At 37.2% G+C, this 13,275-nt stretch overlaps 1 protein-coding gene across 8 annotated transcripts in view; it reads left to right on the top strand.

Annotated features, from left to right (window-relative positions):
• Positions 1–12,857, top strand: part of wnk2 (WNK lysine deficient protein kinase 2) — a 193,739-nt gene extending 180,882 nt beyond the window's left edge. For 6 of the 8 annotated variants that reach the window (XM_080182377.1, XM_080182406.1, XM_080182369.1 and 3 more), the window contains 3 exons: positions 8,514–8,555; positions 8,854–9,128; positions 10,837–12,857. In XM_080182377.1, coding sequence (XP_080038503.1) covers positions 8,514–8,555; positions 8,854–9,128; positions 10,837–11,190 — 671 coding nt within the window. In that variant the 3' untranslated portion in view covers positions 11,191–12,857. The remainder of the gene's footprint in view (positions 1–8,513; positions 8,556–8,853; positions 9,129–10,836) is intronic. The other 2 variants (XM_080182397.1, XM_080182384.1) reach the window with 1 other exon arrangement.
• The last annotated feature ends 418 nt before the right edge of the window (positions 12,858–13,275 follow it).

Below are 13,275 nucleotides of genomic sequence, written 5' to 3'. Positions count from 1 at the left end.
TGACGCTTTCCAAAAGTTGTCTGGATAGATGACAACTTCAAATGAGGAACATAGAATGCTGAAGTAAATGCAATGGAACTCACTGACTTCCTCCTTTGTAAGTTTCCTGTAAAATAAAAGGTTCTGGATGAGATGTTGCCATGACAGTATTCTATATTCATGCCTAACCATAAGTGTTTTGAATCTTGTAAAGTAAGAAGTCATTATCAGAGTAAAGAGAATGGAGTCCATTATATAAATTGCTCACAAATCAGGAGTCTTCAAAGGGAACTATATTAATCTCATGAGATGTAATTCTGTGGACGGGAATAATTTGCAGTCTACATGATGGAAAGGAAAACATTTTTGTTAGTTGAAAATGGAGCAGCAAAATTCTGCTTGTATAAAAACATAGAACAGCTGTATGCACTTCAATTTATTTCCACTTATTCCTCTTTGCATTTATTTTCAATTTATTTATAATTTAAAATATTTTGTTGGTTGAAGATTGCAAAAGCAAAGGAAAATTTTTGTATCGGCTTTGCTTCAGCTCTGCATGAGCATTGGATATCTAGACCAATTTTCCCCCATTAATATACGTACTTTTTAGAGTAATCATTTGGAGATTACATCTCCTTGTGCTTCTCTTCAAGCTAAATCTGAGTTAACAATGTTATTGTGTGAAACTGTTCAACCATTGTTGATTAACTACTTGGATAAATGTTTACCAAGGTAGAATAATTGAATATCGTGGCAATACTCAAATCAGACGGGGGTGTCGCAGTGTGACACCGCATTTTGCATGTCCCTCTGATGGATTCATAGAATCCTGCAGTGCAAAAGGAGGCCATTTGACTCAGAGTCTGCACTGCCCACAATCCCACCGTGGTCCTATTCCCATAATAGCTCATATTTACCCTGCTAATCTCCCTGGCACTAGGTTAATTTAGCATGGCCAGTCAGCCTAACTGGCACACCTTTGGGCTGTCAGAGGAAACTGGTGCACCCACCAACACCATGCAGACATGGCGGGGGGATATGTAAACTCCACACAGACAATGATCTGGAGCCAGATTGAACCAGGGTTGCTGGCATTATGAATGCTAACTACTGTACCACTATGCTGCCCTGGTTGTGGAGACCTCTTACAATAACCGTGTTGGCTGGACTCTGCTTTGTCATGGGCTGCACTTCTACTGCAGCAACAGCATTTACCTAGTCCTTCCCTCCATTCATGATAATCTGCATGGCCTGACTTAATCCATTCACTTGTGGTCACAATTGTGCATTTCATCACTGGGATGTTGTATATTTGTAAAATCTTCTCACATCCTTTGAACCTCAGAGCACTTTACAGCCAATTGATTACTTGTCAAGTACAGTCATTGTTCTGTAGGCAAATATAGCAACTGATTTAAAAAAAAGGCAAGATCCCACAAACAGGAAATGAATGACCAGATAACTTGTTTTTGATACTGTAAGAAAGGAATATCAACCAGAAAAATGGTTTCCTGCTCATCTGGTGCTATCATGGCACATTTTACATTCAAAAGCAGGCAGATTTAGGTCTCAGTTTAGCACTTAATCTGAAAATTGATACCTGTGACTAGGGAATAGATTTCATTAGTTCAGTGCCGCAACATTTTCATTGAAAGGCAAGAGTGCTACCAGGTTATTAAGCAGTTTCAACTCCTCTCAGATCCAGAAATGTATAGGGAGTAAACCTGCAATCTCACGAATGCAGTGACAATGCACGAGAAAATATTGACATTCATTTAACAAATTACTGAAAGAAAATTGAGAACCACTGATGATCACCTTGAATGGGTCTGCTTGTTTTAGAGATTGTGGCAGAGCATGGGTCCCTGGTACTTCCAGTGAAATTAATCCATAGAAAAATTGTCAAAATACTTGTGGCTTACAATGTTCAACACTGTTAGCATGGCTCAAGAGTGGATGTTTGATTGTTTTACACAAAAACAGTCAGGTGAATTCTCGTACTTTTTCAGGGAGCACAACAGGCTGGAGGTTGAACTTGAAAAACAGAGAGAGAGAAGCTACCTTTTCAGATTTGTAAGAAGCAAATGTCTTTACAGATTTTGCAAATGATTGGGATAGCAGAGTTAATTGACAAGATCCCTTTCTCCTAGACAAGTTACTGACGTTTTTAAAATATTTTGGAGTGAAAGGCTTGTACAGTTGAACACAGGCACTTGCACTTTTCAATCCTTCTTTGTCAACCAGTGCGATATTACTGAGTAATCAATGAAAGGTCTTTTGCTAATTAGGTATTACTATACTGGCCAAATGAAGACTTATTCTCAGAGCTATTAGCCTTTGTGGAAGAAGGCTGTGAACTTTATTAACTTAGTTTTCGGCTAACAGGTTTATATTGGTGTTTATACTTCACAGAAGCTTCACCTTTTGTCCTGGTGGAGAGCAAGTTCTGGGACTAAAGACAAAGGCTATTGTAGAAATTGATCTCTTTGTGCTAGATTTCTAACTTCAAGGTTTTGGAGCTTTTTTGACAGAGTATTGTGGGTGTGCCTGCAGCAGTTCATGAAAGTGATTCACCACCACCACTTTCTTGAGGACATTTGGGGATGAGCAAGGAACGTTGGCCTAGCCAGTGATGCCGACATCCTTTAAAATACTTTTTTTTTCAAAAAATAGTTTGCACCAGCTCTAGAAATCACAGCAGGAGAAGTATCTGTTTTTGGCATAACTCATCTATAGCCAATTTATCTTTCGTTCTGTTGTTTGCAATTTAAAATAATTGCTAAAAATTCAGAAAGCTCCAGTTGTGCTATAAGTTGAGTGACTTTCATTTGGGTTGACATTGGATTATTCAGATAACTTGCATATCTATTTGATTTCTCAACAACACCTGAATTTCAACCTTTCAGAACTTTTTGAAGCCACAGTTTAAATTGATTACTTGTGACCACTTGTAATGCTTGCTGTTCTGAGAAGAGCATAACTGGAGGCCATCAATGTAATATGGTCATAAAGAAATCCAATAAGGAATTCAGAAGAAACTTCTTTACCCAAAGAGTGGTGAGAATGTGGTTCTCACTATCACAGGGAATGGTGAAAGTGAATTGTATAGATACATTGAGGATAAACTAGATGAGCATTTGCGGGAGAAGAAAATTAATGATTGCAGTGGTAATTTTAGATGAGAACGATGGGAGATGGCCAAATGAAGCATGGAAGCTTGTATGGGTTGTTTGACCTGAGTGACCTGTTTCTGTGGCATATATCCTTTTATAAGCACTTGTCAAGTATGTTCCTGCATGTAATCCCATTGCATTTACTTGTGACCAATTCCTGGGAGATGTTTGGGCAAATATCTTCCAGGGCAAGTTACATGGCAACTGCACAGACTTTTTGGTTGAGATACAAAACAATTGGATCAAGTTGATTTGCATTAGAAAGAAATGTTCTTATCGGTAAGTTCCATTCTTGCAGTTTATATTAAAAAAAGCTATACAACAGTATATTTTCATGTCCTACAGGTAACTTTTATGTAAGCAGTTGAAAAGTGCTTGTAAATTATAGTTAGTATGAAAGTGACCAGCCTATGTATCATATAATAGACATCATTTCCTTCTGATCTGTACTGTTTGTCCTAGTAAATTGAGTGTTTCAAACAGGTGGAAGAAATTTATTTAGAAGAACATTTACCCATGTTTTTGTACTTGTCCAATATGTTTGTTTCCACCTTTTCAACATTCAATCTTGGAAATATCCAATGCTTAATTTTGCTTATCTTTTGCTCCTCCCTACCCCCCACCCCCGCAACCCAATTTATCTCCTATTTGTCTTCAACTCATCCCGGACGTTTAAACTGCCACCTTAAAATAGCACATCGAAATAAAAACCCTCGTCCATTCTTCAAACTCCTCCATAGCATTGCCCTACTTTACATTTAAAATCTCCCACAAGCATACCATTCTACGCTTTTTGGTCTTCTAACTGAAGCGTTTTGTGTAACCCACTCTTCACCACACCGTTGGCACAAGCCTTCAGCTGTCTGGCCTTCAACTTCTCTGCATATCCTTACATAGAACTCAGCCAGTCATGTCTTTGTTAGCCTTTAGGAGCAAAGTACATTACTACCTCACTAATCCTCTCTCCATCTTTAAGAAAGCCATTTCTTTAGCCAGGTTTTGGTTAACTCTTAATTTCCTGTTATGACTCATTGAGTGTTTGTTTATTTAATTATTCTCCGCCACACACGCAAAACAATTTTGCCATCTTAGAAGTGGTATAAACATTGTTAAATGCAAAGATTTTTATTACAAAATCATTGGGTTATTGACTAAACCAGATGGGAACTGAGAACATTCAAGTATCTTGTGGCTAGATCTTAATTGTATTATTGGTAACTGCTGATTGGTAGTTTTCATAATTGTTTATTCATTTTTAGATTCACTGCCTGTTCCATTGGCATCAGCTCAAACATCATTAATACAATAAATCAGATGACAGACTTTGCATGTTTGGCAAGATCTAATGTTTGAGCGGTGACCAGTACTGTTGCTGTAGACACGAGATGTGAAGATCTATTTAAACGATGTCAAATATATTGTGCATTCAAGACTTTCTTTCAAATCTAATTAACCCCAACAGAGTAGTTTTGTTAGCCTAGAACATAGAATACCGATTGAGGAAAGGTATTTTATCTCTTCCAACAGACAATTAAAGATTGTTATGTATTTCTTACCAGATACTTTTGAGATACACCAATATTTCAGCTATATTTAATGCACCCTTGTCAATAGACACTGATCCATCGCACAAATCTTTCATACTTTGTCATATTTTAAATTTATCCACACAATTCATTTCTCTTAGTCTATTCATTCACTTGGCCAAGATCATTCTGGTTAATATCAGTCTCTCCTATCCTTATCATATGATTAAAGGTTTCTTAGCAAATTCAATAATCTTACAAAAAGTAGTCTCTTCCATTTGCTTCCTAACAATACCAACAACACAGAATCCAAAGCAACTTAAATCTTAACAGACTACCACTCCTTTTTCACCACTATCCCGCTCCTAGCTAGAGTTCCCTCCTCCCCACCCCTTGCATTCAACCCTATCGTTGCAACAAGTGGTTTCTCCCAAATTATTTTCTCAAGCGGAATGTGATTTTCACGGCTGAATCAACATCTGAAATTTGCGTCTTTTGAGTATACCATAAGCTTAAGAATGATTTGTTTACCAAAAGAGATTAGAAGGATTCACTGTGCCTGGTCATCCAAAGATTTAAAAAAGTCATTAAATTATATAATTCAGACTAAAACTACCAGCAAAGTTTATGTACAAGTATTGAATTGCACAGAAGTGAAAAGATATAAAGCAGGAAATTGACAATTTAATGCCCGATAGCACAATACTTTGCACAGATGCAGAAATAAGTGTTTAAAAAAGACTGAGACCTCATGTTTTAAATTGAGAGCAGTGACCAGTGGAGTTAATGTACATTTCTTACAAAGTTTTGTGACAGGATTGCAAGGGTATTGGAGACAAAGTGATACTTTATACTATTCTTAGGCTAATTGTACCTAATTGAAGTGAATTTATATACCAGCAAGAGAAATGTGAATCAGTATTGCTATTTAGACAAATTTCAGATTTCTGGTCTTCTGTGGGTTGATATGCTTCCAGCAATTGATTTATATACTCTATAGTTTGGCTGTCCTCGAACACCAATATGAGGCTTTGGGCTGCAAGCTTTAATGTCTGAAAACCATGGTGGAACTTTCTGCCTGTGTAGGCAATTGACGCTATTGGAAACTTTCCACTCTCCAAAACTTGAAATTATCCCTAGGCAGATGTGTATTGTCTCATCACTCCCCACCCCCACAACCCCACCAAAGCTGACTAATTCTTTTCTGAAAACAAGTAACCAAGTTCATTTTAATTTCCCAACACAATGGCCTATTTAAAATTTAATGCAAAGATATTTTAAAATGTAAAAAAGAATGTGGTTGTGATGCACTTCACTCATTTCTATCGTCAGTCAAGTTTTCCCTGGCTAAAATTCAGGAAGCGTGACTTTTTTTTAGAGAAAAAGTTGCTGAACTTCAACTGATCTCAATTAAATTCCACGCGAATTATATTAACTTGGTGGTTTGACCCATTGGTTACCACAACAAATACCAGTAATTTATAAGGTATCATATATTTATTTTATATTCATACTCCTTTTCAGAGCATTTCTGAACACAAGATGAACATAGGTAACATCTTGTAAAATCCTGTTGACACTTTTACCTGTCACTAGTCAGACGTCAGTTCAGTGAAGGTAGAATAAAAAAGCTACACATGACATGATTGGAACGTGCAATTAAAGTCAAATTCAAATAAAAATTAAAATTAGTGGGCTACTGGGTGTTGAAATGATGTCCCCAGTAGCCACGAATGTTGTTTATTTCATCTTTATTTGGAATTCAGACATATGGCTGTAGTAGAATTGGAATCATTTTGAAATATGTGATGTCACCTACTAAAACTTCCCGTAGGAAAGGAAAGACTGAGGGGTGACCTGATGGAAGTCTGAGATTGAGATATTTTCACTTGTGGCAGACACAATCCAGAAGGGGAGTCATTATCTCGAGTATGTTTACAACGTGGAACTCGCTACCACAAGGAATACAGGAGAAGCCAGATAGAGACATGACAGAAAAGGAAGAGAAGGATTTGTTGATGAACAAAGAAGAATGGAAGGATGTTTGTGTGGTCTGGAATGGACCATGTGGTCCAAATGGCCTCTTTCTCTGCTATTTAGTGTACATTGTATCTGATGAGCTATGCCATTTGGAGGTCATAAGTGTGGCATATTTGCCATGTTATTAAACGTGTCTAATTTGAACATTGTGGCTTCAGCTGAAAATTGGCTGAGTGAATGTCTTGGATTTCACAAGTGTAGAGATTGTCACCAGTCTGACTTGATAGCTAACAGGAAAGTGTTTTGCTGCTGTATTGAAATTAATCTATAGTTTTAGGATGAAAGATCTCACATTGTGAGGCAAGATATATTGTGTCATTTTCCTTCACGTTCATGTATTGAAGGGTCTGGCAATTGTGTACAATCAGGAACTGTGTGATATCAGTACTGCAAGATAAGATATCCTTATATTTCTGTGTCTGACATTGGCATTAAGTAATACAAGACCAGAGACTGCACAGTCAATGTAGTACAATTCATGACAGTACATTACCCACTCAGCTGAGCCCAGAGTCTGAAGTGAAACTATTGTTATTGTAAAGTTGGAAGAAGGGTGCATTTACATTTTTTTTTTCATGACCCAGCATCATTTCACAAAATGTGTTCCAAACAGCAAAGAAAGGACATTCTGATTGGTTTGGGTTGAATTCAAACTGCGTGAAATATGAAGAAATAATCCAGTTGTCACTGGGACCCCCAACCATGCTTTTTCAGCCACAGTGTACAGCACGCAAAGACTGCATAATGTCTAGCTATTGATTCATGGCTAAATATATTGTGCAAAATTGTTCTGATATGTTATTGTTCTAAATCAAGTGGTATTTCTTTGCTACTGTAACACATTTTGAGATATTGGACCTATGGGAGAGAGGATAATGAGCTCTTTGAAGGGGGCAGTATCTACTAATGGAAATTAAATCTTTCCCCATTATACAACTATTTGCACTTGTATAAATTTTAACTGAAGGCAGCTCAGTGACTTAATTTCAGAATAGTGGTTATAACAAATCAATTTACGTCGTTTGCATATCTTCCCAAGTTTATTTGAGGTTTTTAAAGTTGTTAACAATGGTGCGTTTTTTATCCATTGATATGTATTGGCCACAGACCTACAGAACAATGTATCTTTATAAGAATAACAAGTGTAACAGTTTACGTGCAGCCAGACCAGATTTATCTTGATCCTGGCCGCATCAATTAGCCATAATTGTGGCATTTTATCTCTTTCCCACGCCCCATCTATTAATTTTTCCATTCAGCTGGGAAACAATCATTTTGTTTCAATTCAGGGAATGTTACTTATTTTAGTATAATTCTGAAATTAATAATTTCCTGCATAATACTAAATTAATATCAATGCCATGCAGCTTTAAAGATTATAGAATTAATTTTACAAAATGTTGTATTTTTAAAGATGCAACATGTTTGATGTCTATGTGCAAAATGTCTGTGTGAAAAGATTAAGGGCCACGTTTGCAATTTTCTGTTAAGAGGGAGACAAAAAGAGGGTTGGATTGTTTTTTTACCACTTCCTAACATTTTAAAAAACTTTGAACATCATGTGTCTCCTCTTTCAGAGGTCACAGATGTGAACTATACTGGTGTGGTTGCACAATAGCTTTTATTGGATCTTGTTTTTTTAAAAAAAATAGGCAGCAGATGATCCTGTTCATTTCTTAACATTTGAATCACTGATCAATTGATCAAATGAATAACTGTATCAGCAGAGCATTTCCAGCAAAGCTGTTAAAAGATTTTAAGGCCTAACTTTGTCTCTTATTAATTTACATTATAGGGTCTACCCTGAAGCGGCTATGCCTAGGCAAAGATCGCAGTAGTAACTATCCAATTTTATTTCTACCATACAATTGCATGAGCTTAATTTTTGGATAGAAATTAACTCCTATAATTACCATGGAACGTATATTACTTTTCAGGTGACACATCACTGGCGAATTGTTTTACTTTATTAGACTTACAAATGCATGCACGTCTGCTTATGCCTGTTCCGTATTGTGGCTTTGTTAGATTTAATTTGTACAGTATTGTTCTTAATATTTTCTTGGTAGCTAAATTTTACGGTTGCACTTCCTCACATAGCATTTTTTTTGTAACCATCAGTACTTCTTTTCTAGGGTCTTCAAGTAGCAGCAGTACAAATCATTCAGTGCAACAGATTCTACAGCAGCATCAACACCAGCCCCCACACCACCAGCCACCTCAACAGCAAAATCAAACCAACAACAGCAACAACAAGAAGGGAACTTTTACAGATGACCTGCACAAGCTTGTCGATGATTGGACGAAGGAAACAGTTGGAGCTGCACAGTTTAAGCCTTCTTTAAACCAATTAAAACAGAACCAACATAGATTTGATAAAGAACCTCGGCAAAAACCGCCCCAACGTGATGTGAGTGGGAGAAAAATATTTGTGCTTTGTGATGACATTGAACATTTGAATGTATTTTAATTAAAATTCAGACAGAAGTCATCAAAATAGGCAGGAATTTCATTTAAATATAACACACTAATATAATTTAATTTAAATATAATACAGTATAGTACAAATTTAAGGCGTCAGTTCTGAGAAGTTGTTGTCAGCTGGTTTGTTTGTATATTTCAGCTTATTTACATTCCTCCTTTTACAGTGGTTACACCACAAGTAGTGCAATTGCACAGATTGTGATTTGACATCCACGTCATGCAATGCCTGGCCTTATAGGTTTTTATTTGCAAAGTTAACAAAATGGTTATCACAGTAAAACACGAGTAATTAGAAGCATATTACTTAGAAGAATGTTGACTTAGCAGACAATACCCACATCCCATAAAATAACTTTTTTTAAAACAGTTTTACAAAAAGCTTGTTATTGTCCGTTTTTCATTTTGTAGGAATGGGTTTTAAAAAGTGGTTATACAAGTGTGTTTATTATTGCTGAAAAATACATTTTATCAAAGCTTTCATCTTGTACTCATCAGGGTAATCGCAAGAATATCCAGATTAAGGAAAACTATTTTATGCTGATTGATTGACGAGCACACTTGGGTAGAAGTATGGCCATTGAGAATGCATCGTTTGATGGTGGCTGACAGTTAACTGCCAAGCACTGTTTGAAATTTAAACCAGAAAAGTACAGATGGTACCCAACCAGTACTCGCTTGCAAAATACAGTGTCCCCATTAGAGGTGATTCCACAATTGGACAACATTTGCTAAATAATCCTCAGGTAAAAATTACTGTGACAACCAATGAGGTTGGGCTTTCAGTGTGATGTATCTGCACATATTGGAAGCAACATATTGATACACAAGGCCCTATTCTTTGCAATGGGTGGCACGGTAGCACAGTGGTCAGCACTGCTGCTTGACAGCTCCAGGGACATGGGTTCGATTCCCAGCTTGGGTCACTGTATGGAGTTTGCACATTCTCTTCATGTCTGCATGGGTTTCCTCCGGGTGCTCCGGTTTCCTCCCACAATCCAAAGATGTGTGGATTAGGTTGATTGGCCATGCTAAAAATTGCCCGTAGTGTCCTGAAATGTGTGGATTTGTGGATAAATATGTAGGGATGTGGGGGTGGGGCCTGGGCCTGGGTGGGACTGTGGTCGGTGCAGACTCAGGCTGAATGACCTCTTTCTGTGCTGTAGGGTTTCTATGACAGACAAAAGAACACATAAGCACATTTCAGCTAAACAAATAAATGATCACATTCACCAGACTATTCCACAGGGCAATGCCATAACCAATCAACTTTATGCTATCTGGTTTAAATTTCAAACAATGCTTGGCAGTTAGTTATCAGTCACTATTCTCCATGGCAACACCACTACCAAATCAGAGCTCATTTGCCTGCCAATCAACTAGCACTCTTGTCTCATATATGTTAAAGTTGTAGTTTCCCCTGACATTGGTATTCTTGCAATTGTCCTGGTGAGTGCAGGACAAAATGTTTTGGCAAAATGTCTTTTTTTTTTTCAGCAACACTCAAATTCTGTACTATCAAACGACTATTCGTATTTTCATGCTTATTTCAGAAAGCTGTCCCATAAATTATTTGCATTGTAGCATTATGTCAATTTACCAGGCAGATTTATAAAACATTATTCTCTTCATTTTAGGGAATAGCTGCACCTGCGAAGACAAGAAAATTCTCTGTTCCAACAGCATGCCCTACATCAACTGCTTTAACACCAGGAAAATCAATAGTACCAGCAGGATTACCGGCTCCTCCTATCCCTGGTACAGTACCTGCTTACATGCTGCCTCTGTGCCAGTATGGTGGCATGATCCCACCACCGCTGTATGGTGTACAATGGCCAGGTGTCTCAGGTCCAGCTTCACAGCCTGGGGTATTCAATACTCAAGGAATATCCTCATTTCCATCTCTTAGCAAAGGAGGCTTACAGATGTTTCCAGTACCGCTCCAAAAACCTATTATAAACCCATCTGGGTCCAACATGAGGACTACCTAGCTTTGTTATGAAGAATTTGAGATAATAAAGGGCATGGGGGAGAAAACATTTTTGAGAACAGTTTCATTTAGCTGCTTTCTTTGTAAAGACAAAATTAAATATACTTGATTGTAGCTGAATACTATTGGCAGCCAGAGTGGGTTTGCTAATGCACATAGCCATACTTTGCAATGAGCAATCACTGTGAAATATTTTCACAAAGCATTGCTAAAAGCTAGATAGTTCTTGGGCGATAGTTGCATTTGTCTTGCAATTCAGACACTTTATATTTTGCTTTGTACATTTAACACTAGTAACCTTAAACTAAGTTTAATTAACTTGAATAGGTATTGAAATAAATTTAATAACCTTGCAGGAGTACAGTGCCTTGAATTATGCTTTTCAGTTTCCACTGGAAAGAACTATTTAGAAGGTTTTTTTAAGTTTCTGCTGTGGTCTGTTGGACACGTTTTAGTTTAGTTATGAAAGGCCTGAAGGTTTACAAGATGTCTGTTACTGGTAATTTAGGTACATGCACATGAACAATTAATATTTATACCTGTTGCTTTACTGTCTTCATTACATGAAAGTAACTAATGCTGCTAGAATTGTCTCCCTTTATCCAGGGGTTTAATATCACACATACGAAATGACGTAGCTGCTGCTCAATCCACTTGCTTCTGTAGGGATAACTTGAGTAATTTTGATTCCAACTTTGTTTTGGAGAAAAAAAATGTGACCTTTGTCTGCTATGTTTAAGTGATCTGCACATAAGTTCACTCAAGTTGTGGTATTGTTTTAGAGAAGCATTGAACTTTGTTTGAATTGCTGACATACCAACAGTATTAACACTACACAGCAATCTGTCAGTCTTTTATATTATCTTATGCTTTTCAAAGATATGAATCCTTTTTATTTATGCTTAACCAAGAATGGATTTGGCTAAAATGAATATTTATCAGACGGTCTGTTTGTAGCTGGGATAGTAGTGGATGATTTATTTTGTTTGTTTAGTTAAGCTATAACTTATTTAGCATATAGGTTGCTTTATTTTTTAACATAATGTGTGTTGGCACGGGGGAAACAAATCTTAACTGTTGTATTGTTAAGCCTCATGCAGAACTTGAATTGATAAAACACCTAGTGGAACACTTGGGGGCAGAAAGGCAGATGAGAGGTAAGCAAGGTAGATGTGACACATTACAAAGTCAGTCTTGAAGGCATACTGCTCTGATTTCTTTCCTGCAATGTTTTATACTACACGCTGAAAGGCAGAGATGTCCTGTGCTGCCAAGCTGTGAAGAATTGTATTGTTACTGTACTTCTGATTGTTAATGTCTAAATTATTTTGTTTATACCCTTTAATATTCCATCAATTCAGTTAGAATTGGAATTTTATAGAACATTGTGCAGAGTCTTCTGCCTTGGCAAAATACTTCCTGTAGTAAGAGATTTCTGTTCTCTGTTATTTGTATCTTGCATTTATTTGTTTATATTTATGTCTGTATGCTTCATGAGCAAAAATGGAAAATCTAACCGAAAATCAGACATCTAATGCTTGCACTAAGAACAATTGGATTGCTTTGCCTGTTAAATTGTTGACTTTTGTTTTACTGACATGATTAGTGGCATTCAAATCACAGATTGTAACTGTTTAAAGATATAAATAAAACATATTTTGTGCTTGACTTTGTATATTCAGTTCTAACTTTTTGGATGTTATTGTGTATTATTTTTCAATTTGTATTGGAAGCAAAGAGCCCGGTTGCTATTTTTCATTGGCTTTATTTTGATTGACCACATGTCTGGAGATGTGCAGGTTAGGTGGATTGGCCATGTTAAATTGCTAATGTTAGAGGTGAGTAGCGGGATAAATGTGTGAGGTGTTCGTGATAAGGTGGGGGGAGGGGGGGGGGGGTGTAGGTGGTGTAGTGTGGTGGTGGGCCTGAGTAAGATGCTCTGCCAGAGAGTCGGTGCAAACGGGGTGGGCTGAATGATCTCCTCCTGCACTGTAGGGATTGTATGTTGCATGGCCACTTTCCCAAAAACAATGGTGGCAAGGGGGCAATCCCTAGTTGTCCTGAAGATAGTAAGTGTCAACCACAC

This window comes from Carcharhinus amblyrhynchos, chromosome 3 (assembly GCF_965287045.1).
Source record: "Carcharhinus amblyrhynchos chromosome 3, sCarAmb.v2.hapA, whole genome shotgun sequence".
NCBI classification, from domain to species: Eukaryota; Metazoa; Chordata; class Chondrichthyes; order Carcharhiniformes; family Carcharhinidae; genus Carcharhinus; species Carcharhinus amblyrhynchos.
This window is presented reverse-complemented; position numbering and strand designations above follow the sequence as displayed.